The sequence below is a fragment of the Drosophila hydei genome, unplaced genomic scaffold, assembly GCF_003285905.1.
Source record: "Drosophila hydei strain 15085-1641.00,03,60 unplaced genomic scaffold, DhydRS2 tig00000060-arrow-pilon, whole genome shotgun sequence".
Classification (NCBI taxonomy): Eukaryota; Metazoa; Arthropoda; class Insecta; order Diptera; family Drosophilidae; genus Drosophila; species Drosophila hydei.
In genome coordinates, this window is record NW_022045656.1 from 8,613,577 (window position 1) to 8,634,447 (window position 20,871).

Here is a 20,871-nt window from a genome sequence, read left to right on the forward strand (position 1 = left end):
TATGAAAAGAATAGAAAATTGAACAGCGCCACCTAGTGGAAAGTAGTAGAAGCTAAGGCTCTTTTAAACTCATGTTAGGTGGAACGCACTTTTAGTAGGGCTTTAATTGAATACGTTTGGGAAGGGACTGCGCATGACAATTAAAATTACTTAAATATTAGCTAATAAAAAAAAATTAATAATTACTAATTTTTTTGTTTTTTTTTTTACATCTTTTTACTGGTTGATTTTCAAACTTAATGATGATTGTAGAGCTAACGTACTGAAAATGTAAGATCAAATTTTATTTAACTAAAAACTAAAAAAAAAATTAAAAAAGTAAATATTATATAATTTCTATCATAAAGTGCCTCAATAAATTTTATATTTATTTCTTTATTATTTCTATAATATTTATAAATATAATTTACAAGCCTTTAAAATAACTTTTACTTTTATAATTCAAGCATCTTAAATTTGTTTAATTTCTACATGAATTACAAGGAATCTTTCATATAGAAAATGTTAAAATTTGAATACTTAAAAAAGATTTAATGAATCTTAATTGAAGCCAATGTTAAGTGCACTGATCGAGATACCAAAATGTTTTCTTATCAGCAGAGATATAAACGTTTTCTTATATATGATGCTGCTGATTACTCCCAATGCATGTCAAACTCCTATAAACAATCTCAGTCAGGCAATGGCAGCTTTTTTAAGCGATTCGGTTTAAATATTGCGTAGCCCCTGAGAGCCGCTGCGATAATTTTGCCATTTGAGGCAAAGCTTTTGGCTTACTGTGTTATTTGTTAACTTATTTACGCGTACAATTATTTTATTTACCTACAATGATCCGGCAACGCTGTCATTTACCTTTTGTCGCATTTAAGTTTGACATTTGATTAGATTCCAAGTGCGGATAACAACAATAATGACAGTAAATGAGCTAAAAAAAAGCTGCTATTGTTTATTTTTATTTGCGATATCTATGGGAATTTTTAGTAAAAACGTGCGCATTGCAAATGAATACGCATAGCAAATAAAATATAGTACACTCTGCAAAAGGCAGAAGGAACTAGGAACTCTTTTGCTCATCAAATCAAGTTACCTTAACCAACTCAAAGCTTAGACATAATTGTATAGAATTTATTTTTATCTCTTTACTCGAGTTATCAAGAAGCTGCATTCAGGGCATCTCACAGTCGATCAACGGCAGCCAAGTACTTGTTGTTGTTGTGGCATTAACGCGCTAATTGGATGTTAAATTCAGCAGGTCATCTGAACAAGTACATGGAGAGCAGCTTGCTGAGAGTAGTTTTTGAAGAGCACTCGAATAAATTCGCTCACATGAATTCAGGCTGAATGCAAACTTATGAAATGCGGCTAAAAGGCATTGAGAGGCTGCTTGATTTGGCAAGTGAGCCCTTTGACGACGGCTGACGAGTAAAGTAATTATAGGAATTGACACGTTCTGAGCCGATAAGGAGCATTTCGCATTTGTTTGCTCTTGCTCATTGGGCAAATAGTTGTTTGGCTCAGTGCAATTAGTTTATTGCTCGGCTTTTAATTGAGATAACCCCACCTCAAACCGAATACAATAAACATTTTCAAAGGCAACAACTGCTCTTTTATCTACGCCAAAGGCAACAACAAAAGCAACAATATAAAGGTGTAGCAACTGATAACAAACGAAAATGAACTTTAAATTGATTTCTGTCTGTTCTGTCGCGCTGACTGATGAAGTGCCCTACACTGCGAGAAATTCTCTCTCTGGCAACTCCAATTACTCGAGCTCTCGTGCCGGATTATTTGTGCGCTTTAATACTCGAATCATGGATTCATCCTACACTCAGACTTAGTCACGCTGCGACTCTGCTGGCCTCACTCGAACGCCCACTCGAAGCGTGTTTAAGCCAAGTCAAGCCAAGCCATAAGCAGCATTGGCTCTAGTGTAGCGCACTCCAGGCCACCCCCCCCCAAGCACCCAACTGAATTGAAAAGCTCGCAATGGCGCGGAGCGTATCGTAAATATGTTTTACTCAATTGCACTCAGTCGAACAGCGCGCTTTGGTAATGAACGTAACAGATTTAACTTGTCGCTGAGAACGCGTCCGCGACTCGCATTAGATCATTGACGGCTACGGCTTCCGGCCCCCCGAAAGAGTCACTGGCCAAAATTGTGATATTGCGTTTAGTATTTATATATATATATATATGTATATGTTTATTTATATACATTGCGCGTCTATATGTATTTGCGGATTGCTAATTGCCGTACAACTCATAACAAATCAGCATGAATAACATGTGGATAATATTCATGATATTAGGCCTAATCGTGCTCGCTCTGCTGCTACTGCTGTTCATGGCCGCGCGCTATCAGCGCGACTACTGGCGATATCTGGACGTACCGCACGAGAGGCCCAAGAAGCTATGGCCCATCATCAAGCAGCTCGTCACGCAGTCGCTCAGCACCGACGCCATGAAGACCGCTCACTACACGAGCATCTACAACAAGTTCAAGGGCAGCGGACCCTTCTGCGGCTTCTATGCGCTGCTCCAGCCGCGCGCTCTAGTGCTGGATCGCGAGCTGATACGGCAGATCATGATCAAGGATTTCTGGAATTTCAATGATCGCGGCATTTACTGCAACCAGAAGACGGACCCGCTGTCGGGCGATTTGTATGGATTGCGCGGCAACAAATGGAAGGAGATGCGCCAGAAGCTGGAGCCCAGCTTCGAGCGGGACCGCATGGCCTGGCTCTATGACAGCCTGTACGAGGAGGCCGAGCAGCTCCTGCTCACTGTCAGCACCACGCTGATGAAGCAGCCACACTCCACGCTTCACATACAGAAGCTCATGCGACGCTATGTGCTCTCCGCCCTGGCCAGCTGTGTGTTCGGCGTGAATGCCGAGCAGCGCCAGAAGTATTCCTTGGACGAGTTCGAGCAGATGACGGAGCTGGCGCTGAGCACTCGCAAGCATGGATATCTGATGAATCTGATGATGGTACGCTTTCCCAACTTCTGCCGCAAGCTGCGCATGCGTCTAACCCCCAAGCCGGCCGAGCACTACTTTCTGAGCCTGCTCGAGGACATTGTGGCGCAGCGGGAGGCATCGGGTGTGCGGCGCCAGGACTACCTCCAGCTGCTGCTGGATATCAAAGCGATGGAGCTAAACACGCACGAGTATGAGGCTGACAAGGAGCTGAAGGCGCATCTGCAACACGAGCTGGCAGCCCATGCATTTCTGTTCCTCAAGGCTGGCTACGAGCAAACCGCCAACACTCTGTCCTTCGCTCTCTACGAGCTGGCCCTCAACCCTGAGGTGCAATCCCAGTTGCGCCAGGAACTGAAGCAGGCCATGGACGGGCATCAAAACAGCCTGAGCTACGAGTGTGTGCAATCCCTAACACTCATGGGGCAAGTCATACTCGAAACATTACGCATGCATCCCATCACGCCCTACATAATGCGTCGCTGCCTCAACGACTACGTGGTGCCGGATCATATCAAATATACGCTAGTCAAGGAGCTGTTCGTGATCATACCCACGCACGCCATACACAACGATCCCGAGTACTACCCGGAGCCAGACCGGTTTAAGCCCGAGCGCTGGGGCAGTCCCCGAGACTCGTTCAAGGAGCAGAGCACATGGTTCGGCTTCGGCTCCGGCGTACGCAACTGCATTGGCATGCAGTTCGCGCAGCTGCAGCTGCGGCTGGCACTGGCTGTGCTGCTGCTGGAGTTCGAGTTCACTTTGAACTCGAAAAGACCTTTGGTCAGCCTGGACGACGGCGTCGCGCTGCAGCTAACGCCTCTGGGTGTGGTCGAGCCCGGCCTGGAGGAGCGTGCGGTCTAAGCGAGCGCGTGGTCCTCGAATAATGAATTTAAAATGTGAATAAAGTTTTGCTTGAGTTACGAAACTCTAAGTTACCCTCAAAAAAGAATAAGAAAAATTACAAAAAAATGATTGAATAAAAATAGTTAAGAGTGAAAAGACAGTTATAATAAATTATAGAAATCAAATGATAAATGATATTAAAAAAGTTGCTAAAACGAAATGAAAAATTAATGAAATATATAAATATTTTATAATGAATATACAAATAAATAGTTAAGATTAAACGTCAAGAAATATGGAAATAAAAACGTATTAAGAAATGCTTAAGTATTTATAACAATTTTGAAACAAGAAAATCTATTAAAGTGAATATTTTAAAAAATAAATAAACGGAACAATTTATAAAATTATATTAACAAAAATAAATTAATTAAAACAATTGAGAAATTAATATATCATAACAAATATATTGAAAAAATTAAATAAAAAAATAAATCAAAAGTTATTTATATAAAAAATAAATATTTTTAACAAATTTAAACTAATATGAAAATATTTTCAACTGAATATCTAAAAAAGAAATAAAATTAAAAATGTTTAAAATTATATTAATAAAAATAATTGAATAAAAATAATTCAGAAAACATGAAAATATATTTAAGTGAATGTTCAAATAATAAATACAATTAAAAATATATAAAAAATGATAATGAAATAAAATAATAATAATAACAATAATAAAAACCAATAACAAAGCGAAGAAAAATGAAAATAAAATTACAATTCGAATTCCCCCTTAAATAAAATCCAAATAAAAATAATTTTCCATTAAGAAAATGGCACAAACTAAAACGTAAATTTTATTTATTTAAAATGATCTAAAGTAGTTGATCGTAAAATGAATACATAAACATACACATACACATACATATATATATATATATATATATATATATATATATATATATGCTATTAAATACAATATGCCGCATTAAGTTTGAATAGACGTATACTTTTGACTAAACTGTGGCTACGCTTGGGTAACTGAAACTCCCATAAATATTTTCAAATATTTATCAAGCACATTTTTAAATGTATTTTAATTTTATTGTAAGTAGCTCTGCAAAAATACTTTAATTACATTTTAATTTATTGTTTACAATTGTTTTATTTTTTTTTTGTTATTTTTTTGTCGCTTTTTGCATTGTCGTTTGCTGATATGGTTGCTTTATGGCTGCTACAGGTGTAGCCCAGGTTAATGCAGTATTTTTAGTATTTTCTTAGTGGCTTAAAAGAAGTAGTAAATTATTGTATAATTAATTAATTAATAATTAAGTTTCTGACAATTTTCCATTTTGATTTTAGTGGCATAATTATAAAACTTAGATTTAATTATAAATTTCTTGCACAATTTATGTTAGGTTGTGAGCTCTTTAGACATTAGAAATTAATAAGAGAATAAATTAAAGACAACTTAAAGAGAATTGTTTGCGCCTTTTGTTTGTGTTTTAGATTATGAACAATTGCTGTTTTTTTTTTTTTACAGTTTACAGTTAAGCTTGACTGATATGGAATGCTTTAGCTATTTTCCCTAGGCAGCGCTACGAAATGCTAATTCAAAATCTTACCACTAAGGTTTGTTCGACTTTTTGGCCGCTAATACAAAATGGCTGCCGGGCAGCCGTCTCCGTTGGCGCCTCACTTGGGCGGCTTGGGGCGCGCGGGCAATGGCAGCGACTTGCGTATGGGCTCGCCGCGATTGGGCAGCTTGCTGCGCAGCATCTGCTCGTGCACGTACAGCAGCAAGCCCACGTCGCGATGTCCGGCCTGCCAGGCGATCTTGAAGGCGGTGCTGCCATCCTGCAAGCGAGATAAGGAAGAGTTTGGCTTACAAAGAGCTTGCCTCAGAGACAAATTAAATACTGACCACATCCTGGATTAGTGAGTCGCACTCCTGCTGCGACAGCAAATGCTTCACAATGTCCACACGGCCGTGCTCGGCGGCGCACATCAGCGCCGTGCTGCCATCCTCATCCTGTATATTGATATCGGCGCCGGCTTCGAGCAGCATCTCCACCATGTCGCCGTTGCCATGCGACACGGCTAGCATCAATGCGGTTTGGCAGTGCTGCAAGAGGGCAAAGGATCGAGAGTGAGGTCAATAGAACTACTCAGAGCGGCTCTACCCACCTTTTTGGCTCGTATGTTGACATCGGCCATCTGAAACAGTCGCTCCACGACTGTCCGATGCGCCGCTTGCTTCAGCTTGGCCAACGAAACGAGCATGACGCACGTGTATCCGGCGTTATTCATTTGGTTTACATTGCAAACCTTGGAATCCAGCAGTATGGACACAACGTCAAAGTTGCCATGCGAGACCGCATAGTGCATAGCCGTGTTGCCCTGAAAGCATAGGAAATTCCCATTAAAATTTGCCCCACAGAGCCGAAGGCCAGCGCACTCACATTGCTATCGGAGAGGTTGACACAGTACTCGAGCAGTGGCACCGACAGAGATTCAAAGTAGTCCAAATAGTCCTCAACTTCGTGGGGATTGGATGTCGCCGTGCTGGATATGCGGAACCAATGGTCTCCGATAGTGGCCTTGGAAGCCTTCAGGCTGAAGGAAGTGATTGGCCTGGAGCCCAGTTTCTTGAGCAGCGAGTCACTGATAGCTTTGAGCGCCTCCTTCAGCTCCTTGGCCAACTCCGACCTGTGGGTGAGCAGCCAATTTAATGAAATAACAAATCTCAAGTTTGGCGGCAAAAACTTACTTTTGCCTGGGCTCTGCTGGCGCCTGGGCCAGCTGATGCAGCTGTGCCTTGGTTGGGGGACGCTCCTCCTTTGTGCTTGGCTCCACATCTGTCTGCCGCTCGATGACGGTCACCTGGGAGCCCTCGCTCTGACTAGACTTGAGCGGCGTACTGGACTTCTTACGCGCTCCCTGCGATATCTCGCGCTCCACTGCGGAGTCACTGGAAGCGGTGAGCGCGTGCTCCGGCGAGGCGGACTTGGTGCTGGTCGTCGTCGCCGAAGATGTCATCAGCGGGGCTGGTGAGGCATCGCGCGACCAGCTAATGCTGACACGCTTCTCCTCGCGCACAATCAGCTCACCGTCGCCCAGCTGCGTCAGGTCCAGATCCTTGGAGGTGGCGCTTGATTTGCTGGACGGCTGTTTGATAAAGCTCTGCGCCTCCGGCGACGCATCAAGCGCAGCACTCGGCGGCTTCTCCTGCAGCGAGCTGTGGGAGCAAACGAAATGGACTCAGTGAATTGGTTTACCAATCGGAGCTAAGTGCAACGCACGTCAACAGCAGCACGGAGCAGCCGCTGACCACCAGCGGGTAGCAGGTGAAGCTGCTCAGGCCGGAGAACATTGAGAACACCATGGGCAAACGAAAAGCCAAACAATAAACAAAAAAGTCGATAAACGATGCGAAGCTGCAAACGCGCCAAAGCAAAAACGAAAACTGAGCCTGAAGGTCAATGCGACCAGGTTGGCATACATCGAAAATTCGGACTCCGAATTGGAGTTGCATCCAGTGCGCATGACATGCGCTTTGGTTTGTGACTTGACTAAAAGCTTGCGCTGCAAGCTTTTGTTATTACAGTGGCGCAAATGAAAAGCGTAAGCGACAAAAGCTGCTCAAGTAGAACAAAGCTAATTAAATATTTAAACAATTCGGCTACTTCTGAGGTACAGTGGAACAAATTCGCAATACTCACCTCAAAAGTGCCTTTCGTTCCGCCTTTGGACTCTTTGGAGCCGCTGACGCTCCTGCGGCAGCTGGCAGCGTGTAAGTGTTTTGCCTCTGGAACTGCCGGCGCACTGGGCTGGGACTAGTGAGATGTTTGGGGCGCGGTATGCGCGAATCGGCTGAGGTGGAGCGCCGCATCGTGGGTGTAGCTGTAGCAGCTGGCAGCTCGCTGGTCTCTGCCTTCGAGAAATCCTTGGCCAGCACCTGGATGGCCTCCTTGCAGGAATCACAGTAGTTGGCGGCACAGGCAATCGAGATGTGCGGCTTGACGATGTCGCCACAACCAACGTCTCGCTTGCGCACCTGCTCCGTATTGCAGGCGGAGTGGACAGTGCTGCGCTCGGGCTTAGGCACTGGCTGCGGCGGCGGCTCGGTATTGCTGCCGGTGTGGCATGTGGACGGTCGCGTCTGCGGCGCCATCAGCTGCTCGGCCTTGAGGGCGCTGCGCGTGAGCCGCTGCAGTCCATTCGTATCCGTTTGCCGGCTAGTCGACTCCACGCGCGTGCACTGTGTCGCCATCTGTTGCTGCTCCGGCATGACCTGGGCGCCAGTGGAGCGCACAGTGGTGGCTGTGGTCTGACTGGACGAGGTGTGCACCGGGGTCAGCAGCGTCTGAGAGGCAACGGTCTTGCGCTTGATGGCCAGCTGCTCGTGCTCGCCGAGGCTGAAGGTGTTGCTGCGTCCGGGCAGCAGCTGGGCCGCGGGCTTCGGCTTCTCCAGCGGCGCATCTGTGCCGCAGCCGACGCTGACGCTGCGCTTGCTAATGGCGCACTTCTCGCAGAGCACATCCGTGACGCGATGCTCGGAGCTGCCCACGCTGCGCATTTCCGGCTGGCAGCTGGTGAAACTCTCCCTGGTCGTGGGCTTGGCACTGATGCTCACATTGTGCTTGAGCACCGGCCGCTCCGGCACCGTCTGCACGCCCTTCTCGCGCTGCTCCCGCTGCGGCACATACATCTGAGTGCCCACCGAGATGAGCTGCCTGAGTCGCTGCTGCTTGCGCTCGCTGACCGCCAGCTCGATCTTGTGCTGCAGCTCCGACTGCGAGTAGATCGCCTCGGCTTGCTGCGTGCCCACATGCCGCACGCTCAACTGGGCGCCAACGGCCACGTCGCGTGTGGCTGCCACTTTGCTGGCCGCCTGCGTGGCCACATCGCGTCGTATAATGCTCGGCGAGGAGCTGCTGCGCATGCGCGCGCCCAGGCTCTCCAGCGAGACGGGGCTGATGCGCTGCGGCGTGAACTGCACGGGTGAGCCGTTCTTCAGGCCCGGACTGGGCGGCGAGGGCGTCTGCCGCTGGCTGCGCAGCAGCTCCTCGTTGCGCCGCTGCAGGCGCTGCTTCTCAGTGCGCAGCGAATTGAGCTCCAGCTGCAGGAGAACAAAAGAATTTTATTCGGATTTATTGAGCTGGAATTGGGCTGGACTCACCTCCATGTCGGGTATGACCTTGACCTGTTCTTCCAAGTCTTTGAGACGCTTTAGGCTCAGCGCCATTTGCTCGCGTATCTGGCACAGTGCCTGCGCGTCCGCCGTGGTCTGTCCAGCCTCGGAGCTCGAGGGCGACTGCAGCGGGCTGCCGCTGTCATGGCCATTCGTGTGCTTGGACGTGGCTTTGGGCGTGGCCGTCAAGTGGTGGCGACGCGGCGGCGGTGGCGGCGGCGTGACCTTGGCCTGCTCCAGCTGCTCAACCGGCGACTTGGCATTGGCTGCCACCGTGGCCAGCACATAGCTCTCGTACTGCACCTCGGCGGGACTGGGACGCTGCTGCAGCGGCAGCGTGTTCGAGCGCTGGAACAGATGCGGAGTGCTCGAACGCGGCGAGCGATTGCCTGCCATGCAGGAGTCTACAAAAAAAAAAACATAATAAAATATTAAACAAAATTTCACTTTGCTCTCACTCTCCGGCTGGTTACTTGCTCTATCTCTGGATTGGCTCAAAACAATTTTAATTTGCAGACTTGCCATAGGCGCTGGCAGTTGGCTACTGACAGCGCGACGCCGCGCAACGCTCAATCGCTTGACAATTTAATATTTTAATATTAGTGATAAAACGATGTTAATATGCATATCTATCGAAACTGTGCCACAGTGCGCATAATTTGCACACAAAAGAGGCGAAATAAATAAACAAATAAATATACTAGAAACTAAGTGTAAATGCCAAAAGACAGAAGCCAAAAGCCAAAAGCCAAGAGCCAAGAGCCAAAAGAGACTCGCTCGACTCTGTCCTTTGTGTGCGTCTGTCCGTCCGACTGCTGATAAGTCGGGGCGCCGACTGTTGTCGCTGTTATTATTCAATATTGATTTTACCTACATACAGACAATTTATTGCACTCATTTGTTTATATAAGAGACAGTGTTTTCGCCTGACTCAGGCCGTGCCCGACTTGAGAGCTTCCATTCCAACTGATAGTGGCACATGCTTATCGACAAGTAGTTCATATATCTACGATCTGGCCATGAATGGCGACAAATGCACAACGTGCTGGGTTTAGGTGCTGTAAGTGTTTCGACTTCTACGATTCCATTTCTTGCTTAAATTCTTGGCAGATTATCGATTTTCCTATGTACATCTGTTCATAAATTAGAAATTTCAGTTTTACTTAGAACTCAAACAATGAATTCTAGTTATCGATTTATCATAAAAGATTGCTTGATATTTAATCGATCTTTAACAGCGGTTGATCTTCTTAAGAGTAAAAAATGCAAACAATAATTAACTGTAGATCTTCAAGTCTTTAAGTTTTGCTCAGTCTTCTCTGCTGAGCAACTTATAAGACTTGATCATAATATTTGATCGATATACTACCGATTAAGCTACTATTTGATCATGAATAGTGCCTAATTCAAGCAAGAGTAAAAGTTTAAACCTCTTAGATTCATTACTAATTCTATAATTCAAAATGAACATATCGATAATTTTTTCAAAATTTGTTATCGATTTACTGATCAAATTGGAAGCGTATGCTGGCAACCTTGTAAATGAATTCATTTAAATTCCATAATCAAACTTTCAAATTCACGCATGCATAATTCATAAGTTATCGATTTATTACTAATTCGATATATGATCGATAACCAAAGCTTTTGCCATCCTTCATGATTCAGCAGCTTAACAAAGCTGATCTGCAAAATGATTAAAGCTAATCTACTTCTACATATAAAGTTCAGTACATATCTCCTGATCTTATCAGCAAGAACAACTAACATTTTGGCAACTATTTGGCTTAAGTCCCCACCTTTTACAGCTCTCAGAAATGTAAACATAGCTACATATATACCTTGAGCATTCATTAGTAGATAAGTCTCAATAAGATTACGCTCACTGCGTGTACGCATAGTTTTTTGATGCACTGTCTTTCGACAGTTGTTACTCATCGCCCAGCCGGCTGCCAAGAATTTTTATTTTCCCACTTCGCTATTGTCGCTGCTCCATTTGCTGCTATTACTTAATTTCTATACGCACTAAGCGAGCGACTGCTGAGCACTGAACTCTGGCTAAAGTTAAAAAAAGAAAACAAAAATAAACGCAGAGTTTTCTATTTCTTGTGCGCTGTCGTTGCCAAGAGAAAGATGGTCAAGGCAAGGCTGGCCGAAAGGGGCGCAAGTCGCGTGTTTGGTAGCATTGACCGGGCCATAATTAATCAGTTTTGATGGCCCAGAAAATTAGCAAAATGAAAATCGAAAAGACGCCCATTAGGCCAGCAAATGTCAAACTAAACATAAATATCTATATATACATAAATTTGTATCTCGCCTGTGGCTAAGCAACCTACAATCGTTCCACCAGGTTTTCAATGGACTTCGCCTTGGGGCCGACTTCATTTTGCCCTTTCGCGTCGTCTCCTTGTTCCGCACTGTATCGCTGGCGGTGGCAAACATTGTTGCTGTTGTTTGTTGACTTTGATTTTAGTTTGTTAATAGCACAATTAGTTGGAGCAAAGCAGCTTCGTAATTAAGAGCACATTCAACAGTCAAGGCGGCAGCCATTGCACTTTGTGTTAATGCGATAAAATACAAAATAAAATGTAATTTATTAACAATTTTATTGGCGACTTGGTTGGTTTGTGTTGTTGTTTTTGCGCTGTTAATTGAAGCATTGCGGCAATAATTTCATTTGATTTCTCAGCTATCAAGCACATTCACAGTGCCATAGAAAATTCTGTGCACACTGCCAGCACTCACTCTGCATGAATTCATATTTGATTCGCCTTAAAATCGTTAACATTGGCATTGCAAATATAAAAAACGGTTTATCGAATTTAGTCATGTATTTTTTTTATAATTTAATTTTCTTTTTTTCTATATTTTTTTTAGAATTGTTTCTTTGATTTTATTTTTTGTAATTTCTTCGAGTGAGTTATTTTTATATATATATATTTTCACGTAACTCCTACGCAAAATCGTGTTGTATTTTCATATTTATTTTATTCTGCTTTGATCTCTGGTCGATTTTTCAAACACGTGTGTGTCTTGACATCCTTTTGAGTTTAAATTTAGAATTTATTTATTATTTACTGCAGTTCGAATGGTTCATTTATAAAACAATATTAATTATTATTATCAGTTCCCGCTTTCTAAATCAAATAAAGTTCGTTATGTCTTCGGCCGTTTGTCGATGCTCGGTCTGTGTTTTCTGCTTTTATGTCTGTCGCTGATTATTTGTTAATTGATTTAATTTTAATTACTTTTTATTGTAGTTATTTTGCATATTCTAATTAAATTACATATCGCTTTAATTAAATTATTCGTTTAGATCATTTCGCTGGTTTAATTGCTTTTTATTTCGCTGCTAGACACATCTTTTTTTTATGTTTTTCGTTCGAAAGTCGTCGACAAACTGCGTTGAGATTTTCGAGCTGCTGGCCGCAGCGAAAAACCAACAAATTCATTTAGCAGCAGCATTTTATTTTGTTATTATTTAACAGCTCTTATGGCACAGCAGCACAGCACAGCACAAAAACAAAAATTGTTATTTATTACTAACAAAAAGGAAAACAGCGAGCTCGTCGAGAGCACAGAAAGAGAACTCAGCGATAAGGTCGTCGCACGCTCAGCAAATAAAAATTGAACAATCTGAAAATAGCAACAAAATAACACAACAGCAACAAATAGTAAAAAAGAAGACAAACTAGACAACAGTTTGCAGATAAGCTAACTGCACATTATTAAATGATAGTGCTGATTATTATGATGACGCCAAAGCATTTGGCAATCTATATACTGAACATATATATGTATATATAGAGATACATATTTAGATTTACCATGAGTTGACTGGGGGCTAGTGCGTTTCAAGGTGGGCCTTCTCTTTAGTTTGCCTCGTCGTTTTACAGGCAAATATTAACACGTTTTATTTACCTATTTCCCTATCAATTCGTATTCAATATTTGCCTCGCATAGACACGACATATTATGCTCTGTGGTTTCAACGTAGAAACGCCCCACGAATTTGTAGTGCAGTCAATCGATCAGCGTAGCTTTGCATGTGGCCAATCGATCAATTTATACGCAATAAATTATAAATTTAAAATATGTTATAAAATTAAACTAAATATAGAAGAAAAATATCAAGATTAAACGAAAATGTGTAATATTTAGATTGAGTCAATATTATATACTTTTGACTTGCAAATAAAAACAGCAATTAAAAAAAAATATCTGATCTAATGTTTTCTGTTTGAAAAGGCTGCTGCTCATCCATTGCAATTAAGAGGTAAAACCAACATTAAAAAAGTAAATTGCAAAAAAAAAAAAACAAAAATTAAATGTCACATTACTATATCAATATATATTAAATAAATATAAATTATTTATTTAACTCATAATATTTTATTATTATTTTATTTTAATATGAATATTTTGAATAGTAAATCAAAGTTGTATTATTTGTATTTAATATTGAAAATATAAATACAATTTATTTTACTATTTAAAGTATTTATATAAAATAATATTAAAAATAAAATTATTGATTATTATTTATTGATAATTTATTTATAAGTTATTGATAATTTATTTAGTAAAATTTTAATTTAAAATATTAAATAAAAAAATTTGTGCTACGCCCTTTAAAATATTAATATTAAATTACAATAAAAATAAAGAATTAAAAAAATAATTCACTAAACAGTTACTTACATTTAATTTATTTTTTTTTAATTTTGAACTATATTTTTATTTTAATATTAAATTTGAATAAACTTTAATGATCAATTTTAGAGCATTTCATTTAAGTTTCATAACGAACTTTACCTATATAACGCACAATTGTAAGATATATATAATCTATATTTTTGCTTACGTGAGGGCATTTTGTATCTAACGCTGCAGATATTGAATTGTTTTCGATGTGCTTGTCTAGACTGGCTTTTAGGCCTCAAGGTTAGCGTATATGATATCGCATTTTAACATTCTGGCATTTGGGTATTATTAGATAGTTCGCTGGGCTCGTCTCTCAGCTCGGCGTCAATTGTCAAGATTTTTTGGCAAGCATTATTTTGGCAACACGTATTCGATTAAACGCAATTTATAAGCCATTTATAACAAGCCTAGGCAAACGGCATTAAGGTGCTCATATATCGCGCATGTATATACAAATATATATTCATACGGCAGTTATCATTAATCAATGTCAACTCCATGCTCCTGGCCCAGCTGAAATGTCCGCGAGCGAAAAGCGACAATTTGATTTGTTTATTTGGCTGAATTTCTTGCATTGCGTTTTGCACACTTTATGGCAAATTTATGGCATAAACAAATACAAGAAAAACGAGCTAGCAGCTTAAAAAAAAAAACATAAAACAACGAAAAAAGCAACAACAGCATTAGCAGCATTTGCATGCAAATTGAGCGCCAAATGCGCATTTCGAAATTGATTTAAGATACGAACGCCTCGAATCGCCTTGAAGTTGGCTGTAAACTCCAATTGACTTCGAAATGCCAAAGATGCAAAGCGATTGTGTCTGTATGTGGCATAGAGTACCTGCAGCTAACTCGCCGCTTTAATGCCCCTTGATTGGACCAAGACACTTTTCTGGGCGGCGGTCTGACGCAAAATAAAATTGAATTATGCCTTGGCAGCTCGCTTTTGGAACTACATTTAAATATTGCTTTGATCTAAGCAGTTTGCGTGTCGAGTTGACAGCTTCATGCGTTATGCAGCGCAGTTTTAACTTGCGTGTGTACCATGGGTTGGAATTGCTATAAGAGAAACTTTACCCAAATTAGCTGAGAGCATAAATTGCAGTGAAATTATGCTGTTAATAAATTCTTATTTGTGATTTGGCTTCTGCATTTATTGCAGTTTATAGCAAGAAGAAATGACTAAATATTTTCTTATATTTTGTTTTTAATATGAGATTAATATGCCCCTAAAAATATATATAGAATATTCAATTTTTATAATTTTTAAATATTTTTACTAATCTTAAATTTAGGTATTGCTCATATAAGAATCTCACAATAATCTTTTGGACTACAAAAGACATAAATTTAATTGATAAAAATTAAATGTGGAGTAGTAATGAAAATTGTAATAATTTTAATTCTTGAAAAATATTTTGTCTATAATATTCTATGCCAAATTTTAGTACAGAACAAATCTACTTTCTTTTCTTATTCGCTTAGCAAGACTATTATTAAAATATTAATTAATATTTTAATATAAAATAATTGGAAATTGATAATTTAAAAAAAGCCTCATTGAGTGATAAAAAATCATTGATAAAATTTTAAAATTTAGAAATTTTTAAATTTAGGGCCAGAAGCACGCTAGTAATTAACCAAAATAATTAACTAAAATTGTAGTTAATTTTTTGTTGCATTTCAGCTTAGGTTTTTGCAAGTGCAATTTAAGAAAATTGTAATTGAATTTATTGCACAGCCACCGAATGCTGTTTTGTGAATACATATATTCATTATTTTCGCTCCATTGTGCAGGATTTCGACAGCTACCAACAGTTGTTCAAAATTTTTCACACTTTCATGCGTTTAAGTGTCACATGCGCGGCGGCGTTGCTAATTGCTAAGAAAAGCAAAAGCAAAGGCAAAGCGATATAAAAAGCAAAAGTATCTCAGAGATAGAAGTGAAGTCGTCTGCCGACTATGAATCATGCGGCATTGGAACCGAATAGAGCGAAGCGAGCAGCCAAGAGTATTTCCTCGTCTATTTCGAGACATTCACTCACCTGCGACATCAAAGTAACGATCCCACGTGCTGTGGCCCATGCGACGTTCCTTGGCCTCTTTGGAGCCGTAGCCGTTGTTGAGGCTGAGGCTCAGACTTAGACTGTTATTGTTGCGATCCATGGAGTGCGATCCACCGTTGGCATAGCTGTAGGCTCCCGCCTTACGCCGCTTGGTCGAGGCGCGTTCCAGAGTTCGTTCGAAATCGCTGCAGACTTCGTCGAGTGCCTCGTGGAGAAAGGCGCGAGTCTCCGGCGGACTAATGGCCGGACGAGCATGCCCGTAGCTGTGATTGCTCTGGCTCCTCGGCGACTGATAGACGCCCGCATCGCTCTCGACGCCGCCGCGCAGCGAGGAGCAGGTGGAGGAGGCTGTGCCATAGGGCGACTCGGCGCGCGGTGCCAAACTGTTGCTGTAGGTGAAGCGCGGCACGGACGAGGAGCGCGGCCGATAGCTGGGCGACTGCCCGGCAGCGGGGCGAGGCGAATCTGGTTCGCTTTCATGTGCGGCCTGTGAAAAGTAAACAGGTGACAAGTTAATCAAGTGCGAAATGCGCCTCACTTTGATGTTGCCACAGATCAAAGGCCACCAAAATTCGACTCACCTCTATTAGCTTGGGCTGCACACGACTTTCCGCCTGCCAATCGCTGCCAAAGAGACTCTCAAAGCCCAGCATAAACTCCATAGACTTGCGCGAGCGCCGACGATCGCGTCGCTGCAGCTCCTCCTCGCTGGGCTTGGCATTGGCCAGCGCCTCGCAATAGCGCACAAAATCCAGATCGATGTGGTAGCCATACGGACAGCAGTTGCAGCTGCGCACCGACCTGGTTAACGTGGAGCTCGGGGTGCCATTATTACTGCCTGGCAATTGACGAGCTGCAGAACCAAACAAAGAGAGCGAGAGATGGAATGAGATAAACGACCGGATGAGCGCATAAAAAAATGTATCTTAAATGCAGACAACGTGTATCTAAATGTCACTATCAAGGTCACGTCTGCCTGAGTTCGTCTGCTTCTGATTCTTGGTATTGGCAACACAGACACACACACACACACAGCATCTTTGTGTCTGCGTCTGGCTTAGTTTTTGTGCTCGCCAGGCATTTGGTATTTGGTATTTGGTAGTCCCTGAGCCACACCTGCCGCTGCTCTAAAACACGTTTCAGCTTTTTGGTAATCGGAGCCGCAGCAGCAACCGCAGCACCCAAGCGCAGTTCCCAGAATATATCCGTCTGTTTGCTTTTTGTATGACACGCTGGCCATATTTATGTTTAATTACGTCATACAATAACTAATTTCGCTTAATTTAGATAACGAACTATGCACGCGAGTCAACAGCAATTTGAAAGCCTTGACTTGCCTTCTATGCGGGCGCATTAGTTTCGCTTCGAGCAATTTTTGTAATTTCGTATTTCAATTAAAAATCACATTTATTAAAACTAAAAACTATTTTCATTTGTTTGGCTTATAATTACTATTATTAGACATCGATTATAGGCACAATGTGCTTCAAATAACGTCACTTCTTTCATGTCTTAGCTTACAACAAATAAGAAACACAATCAATGAGAAACTACTTCGGTAAGGTCTTCACTACACGCTTATTAGAACTAAAACTAAGCTAATTTTTACTTGTAAGCAAATCCTCCTATAGTTCAAGAATATATATATATATATATATATATATATATATCTAAGCTAATGTCTTCACTCTCACTGCCACTCACTTGCGCCGCATAGCCGCTGCAGTATGCGTCGAGGCTTTCTTGCCTCATATAGCAGCCACAGTATCGCAAGCCATAACAAATTCCAAAGCATTTTCTATTGACCTTCGTCCACTCAAGCTAAACAAAATCGATAAGTGGAATTTCTCAACGCGTACGCAATGTCCAGTTTCAATTTGTCGACCATTTGGAGTGCACGTTCCCGACCCAACTGGTTAGAAAAGAATCTGAATTCTTATAGTACTCATCACTCTGCTAATTGGCGATAAGATATGTAGCATTTAGAGCGCTTATCAGGTAGGCAGCTAAACAGCGCCTAGTTGTTTATGCTACTCACACGGAAGCTTTCTTGTGTGTGTCTTGTGGCGCCATCTATGTGTGACGGCCAATTTTGGTTTCACTTTCAGCATTCAATGCATTCATTCATAAAAGCGTGCAGCTCTTTGCTGGTGGGCGTTCTGTGGGCGTCGCTTGTGAAAGTGCTTGGCTGAACGCGTTGCTCGAGTGCTAACCAGGCCAACAAACTGCATATTGATGAGCTGTTGCAACGCTTGTTTTGCTGCTAATTAGCAACAGTCACGGCCATGGTCGGTGGCGGGGGCGTAGGCCTAATCGAAGGCGTGGTGTTAATGACGCTGCTTACCGGCTTCATTATCATCGCTATATTGGACACCCAACACCCACACACAAAACACACTGGCACAAATCGCAGCTGTTTGAGTTCAGTTTGGCATGCGCTGCATTTGTCTAGTGGGCGTCGAAGAATGCGGTCTGCCTAATGTCGCCTAATTGCTGGCCAACAACGGCTCGTCTGGCTGAGTGCTTGTCTATGTCTCGTCAGCGTGTTGGCTGTTTTAAATTGCAAAACTTGGTCTCCACTTGATTGACTGTTGTAAATGCTTTGCTCACAACTCTCCAGCACGTGTAAATGGGCATGTGAAGCGACATGAGGGCAATTTTTTAAGTACTAGCTACACTTTTGAACAGCTTTTACAGCTGCTTACTTGGCATCAAATAATTAGCACTTTCCAGAGATTTGCAAGTTGCCGAGTGCTAACAAAAAAACACTAAAAGTCGACAAAAACAGTGAAAGTTGAAGTCTTGCTTAGCTCATTCCAGCATAGCATACAAATAAAGTGCTTAGATCATCATCATATATATAAAAATTCTATTTTATATATTGCATATATTAGCATATATAAAGAAAAGAAATCTATATATGTGTATCAAGTGTTGGCTGACTGATTGATAATCAATTAATATCGCCAATCGTAGAGTCTATTGAAATTTTAAGCAGGATTTTCCCTATGAGCTGGATGATAATAGTGGCTAATATTGTATATCTATAAATATATACAAATATTCTCAGAAACTATAAACACACATTTCTGTATCTATTACTCTTCTATGCGATTCTCATAATGCTTATAGTTTTACTGCTTGGATTTGATATTTGAAGCCAACTTCTAGGAATCACAGATATTCGTCCGAGCTACACTTTCATAGGCTGACTCATTTTAGAAGTAAATAAGTTAAAAGGTAAATCGCCCTTTCAACCAGTTATTGTCACAATCTGTTGCCCAACGCGAACAACTTTATTTACAAGATTCGGGGTACCATAAAAGGCGCCTATTTATTCGTACAATGACATAAATCGCGCACTCGGCGCACATAAAAATTAAGAAATTAGCCCAGTGGACAGGCAACAAACTGAGCTGCAAGCAAAGGTAAATTACGAGCATGCCCAGAGCTCTGGCCAGGCACGTAGCCAGACTCTGACTGCGACTCCAAGACGCAATTGGGCATCGATATTGCAGGCTTAATGGTGACAGTGAAACGTAATCAAGACAGACCCCAAAACGAAGCACTCCACATTATCATCATTATCATCATCATCGAGTTGTAATGACTAAATTTTCTGTGTGGGCGTCGCTGCCGAAGACGACGATGCAGTCGCTGCCCAGCATACAAAATGAAGCCGGCTTGTGAATGAATTTCGACCGGCAGCCAAAAGACAAGGCGAAAAACCAACTTAAATTAAAACTGGTTGCCCGACTAATACATATGTCCGACTGATACATACATCATGGCATTTAGCCTCATATGTTGGAGCTGTTGGGCTGACGCTGTGTCTGGGTCGGTATTCGTATCGAGTAGGCGTTTGCTGCAGCTGCAGCTAATGAAGCTAACGGTGCAATGGCAGCAACAGCAAAAACCACAACAGCAACAACAACAAATTACCGTAAAGTGCAAAAATTTAATTATGCTAAACACGTGCAACCGCTGCACAATCTAATTTCCATGCCACAGCTCAACTGACAGCAACAAGAAAATAAATTAAGAAAAAAATTTCTTATTGATGCTCTGTGTAAGTATGTTAGTATATGCTAAATTAGAAAGTATCTGCTAGATACAAGTTTTAGAAAAGGTAGAGAATCTATATTTTAGTAGATAATTACAGCAGTTACATGAGCTCAAAGGGCATCAGATCGGGCTGGAAGCTTGAGCCTGAGACCAAACTCCCATTTTTGGCGTTGCATAGGTCTTCAATATTTATTAATATTTTTTTACTAATTGTCAACTTATTTAAAATATATTTTGATAAAACGTTGTTTTCAAATCCATCAAGTCATCAAATTTAAAATTTGTATACAATTTTTGAGTACAAAATATTTGTATATTAATGTAGCAATTGCAGACTTTTGCGACTATGCTTTCCCTCAGCATTAGTCAAAATATTTTTAAAGACAAAAAATATTCTATTTGGGTTCTGATTTATTGAAATTTGAAGAGCAAAGCTGAGTTTATAGCAACTACAGCTGATCATGAATCAGAATATGCCATGAAGTTACATGAAGCTCTTGAAATCTGAGTGAAAAATTATTTAAGCAAAAGCGAACATAAATCAATGTGTAATATGTATTTACTATTTATATGAAATATATACTACTATATGAAATATAGTTGCTCATTTATATGAAATATAGTATTAGACTACACAGCTTAGTTATAGGCAGCAAAAATACTTGGCTTATGACAGCGTTTTATATACAGTGTTTGGCTTTCTTCCAAAAATTATAATTAAAATCTCTTCAACGAAAACTCAAATTTAAAATAACTGTTAAATAAAAATATAAATTTTTTATGATTTTCATTCAATTTTTTAAAGAACATGAATTTATTTTTGACTCATCTGAATTAGGTTGGTTACTGAAACTATTTTAAGAAAAAATTATATAAAGCTAAATTTCCGTTTTTGTCATAATTTAGTTTGCCCTTCCTTACTCCTATTAATATAAATAAAATTGGAATATTTTCCAATTTCCTTAAGTGAAATTTACTGCAACAAAGGTAGCGAAGTCTACTTCTCTAGCTATTAA

General features: G+C 41.1%; 2 protein-coding genes across 9 annotated transcripts in view; one reads left to right on the forward strand and one right to left on the reverse strand.

The window, feature by feature from the left end:
• Nucleotides 1–2,207: 2,207 nt before the first annotated feature.
• Nucleotides 2,208–3,978, forward strand: LOC111602597 (probable cytochrome P450 317a1). Its single transcript, XM_023319756.2, has one exon. The coding sequence runs from the start codon at nucleotides 2,276–2,278 to the stop codon at nucleotides 3,839–3,841; it is 1,566 nt and encodes a 521-aa protein (XP_023175524.2). The 5' UTR covers nucleotides 2,208–2,275; the 3' UTR covers nucleotides 3,842–3,978.
• Nucleotides 3,979–4,985: 1,007 nt separating this feature from the next.
• Nucleotides 4,986–20,871, reverse strand: part of LOC111602543 (KN motif and ankyrin repeat domain-containing protein 1) — a 35,216-nt gene continuing 19,330 nt past the window's right edge. For 2 of the 8 annotated variants that reach the window (XM_023319677.2, XM_023319675.2), the window contains 9 exons: nucleotides 16,372–16,643; nucleotides 15,770–16,277; nucleotides 9,009–9,424; nucleotides 7,549–8,948; nucleotides 6,597–7,064; nucleotides 6,289–6,535; nucleotides 6,014–6,226; nucleotides 5,751–5,951; nucleotides 4,986–5,683 (listed from right to left, as the gene is read on the reverse strand). In XM_023319677.2, coding sequence (XP_023175445.2) covers nucleotides 5,522–5,683; nucleotides 5,751–5,951; nucleotides 6,014–6,226; nucleotides 6,289–6,535; nucleotides 6,597–7,064; nucleotides 7,549–8,948; nucleotides 9,009–9,424; nucleotides 15,770–16,277; nucleotides 16,372–16,643 — 3,887 coding nt within the window. In that variant the 3' untranslated portion in view covers nucleotides 4,986–5,521. Of the gene's footprint in view, nucleotides 5,684–5,750; nucleotides 5,952–6,013; nucleotides 6,227–6,288; nucleotides 6,536–6,596; nucleotides 7,065–7,128; nucleotides 7,270–7,548; nucleotides 8,949–9,008; nucleotides 9,425–9,493; nucleotides 9,677–11,356; nucleotides 11,878–12,268; nucleotides 12,442–15,769; nucleotides 16,278–16,371; nucleotides 16,644–17,828; nucleotides 17,917–20,871 lie in introns of those variants that run through there. The other 6 variants (XM_023319676.2, XM_023319680.2, XM_023319681.2 and 3 more) reach the window with 6 other exon arrangements.

Bases quoted from the DNA above. Each gene is read 5' to 3' on its own strand.
- LOC111602597 (XM_023319756.2), top strand. From the start codon at position 2,276: ATGAATAACATGTGGATAATATTCATGATATTAGGCCTAATCGTGCTC.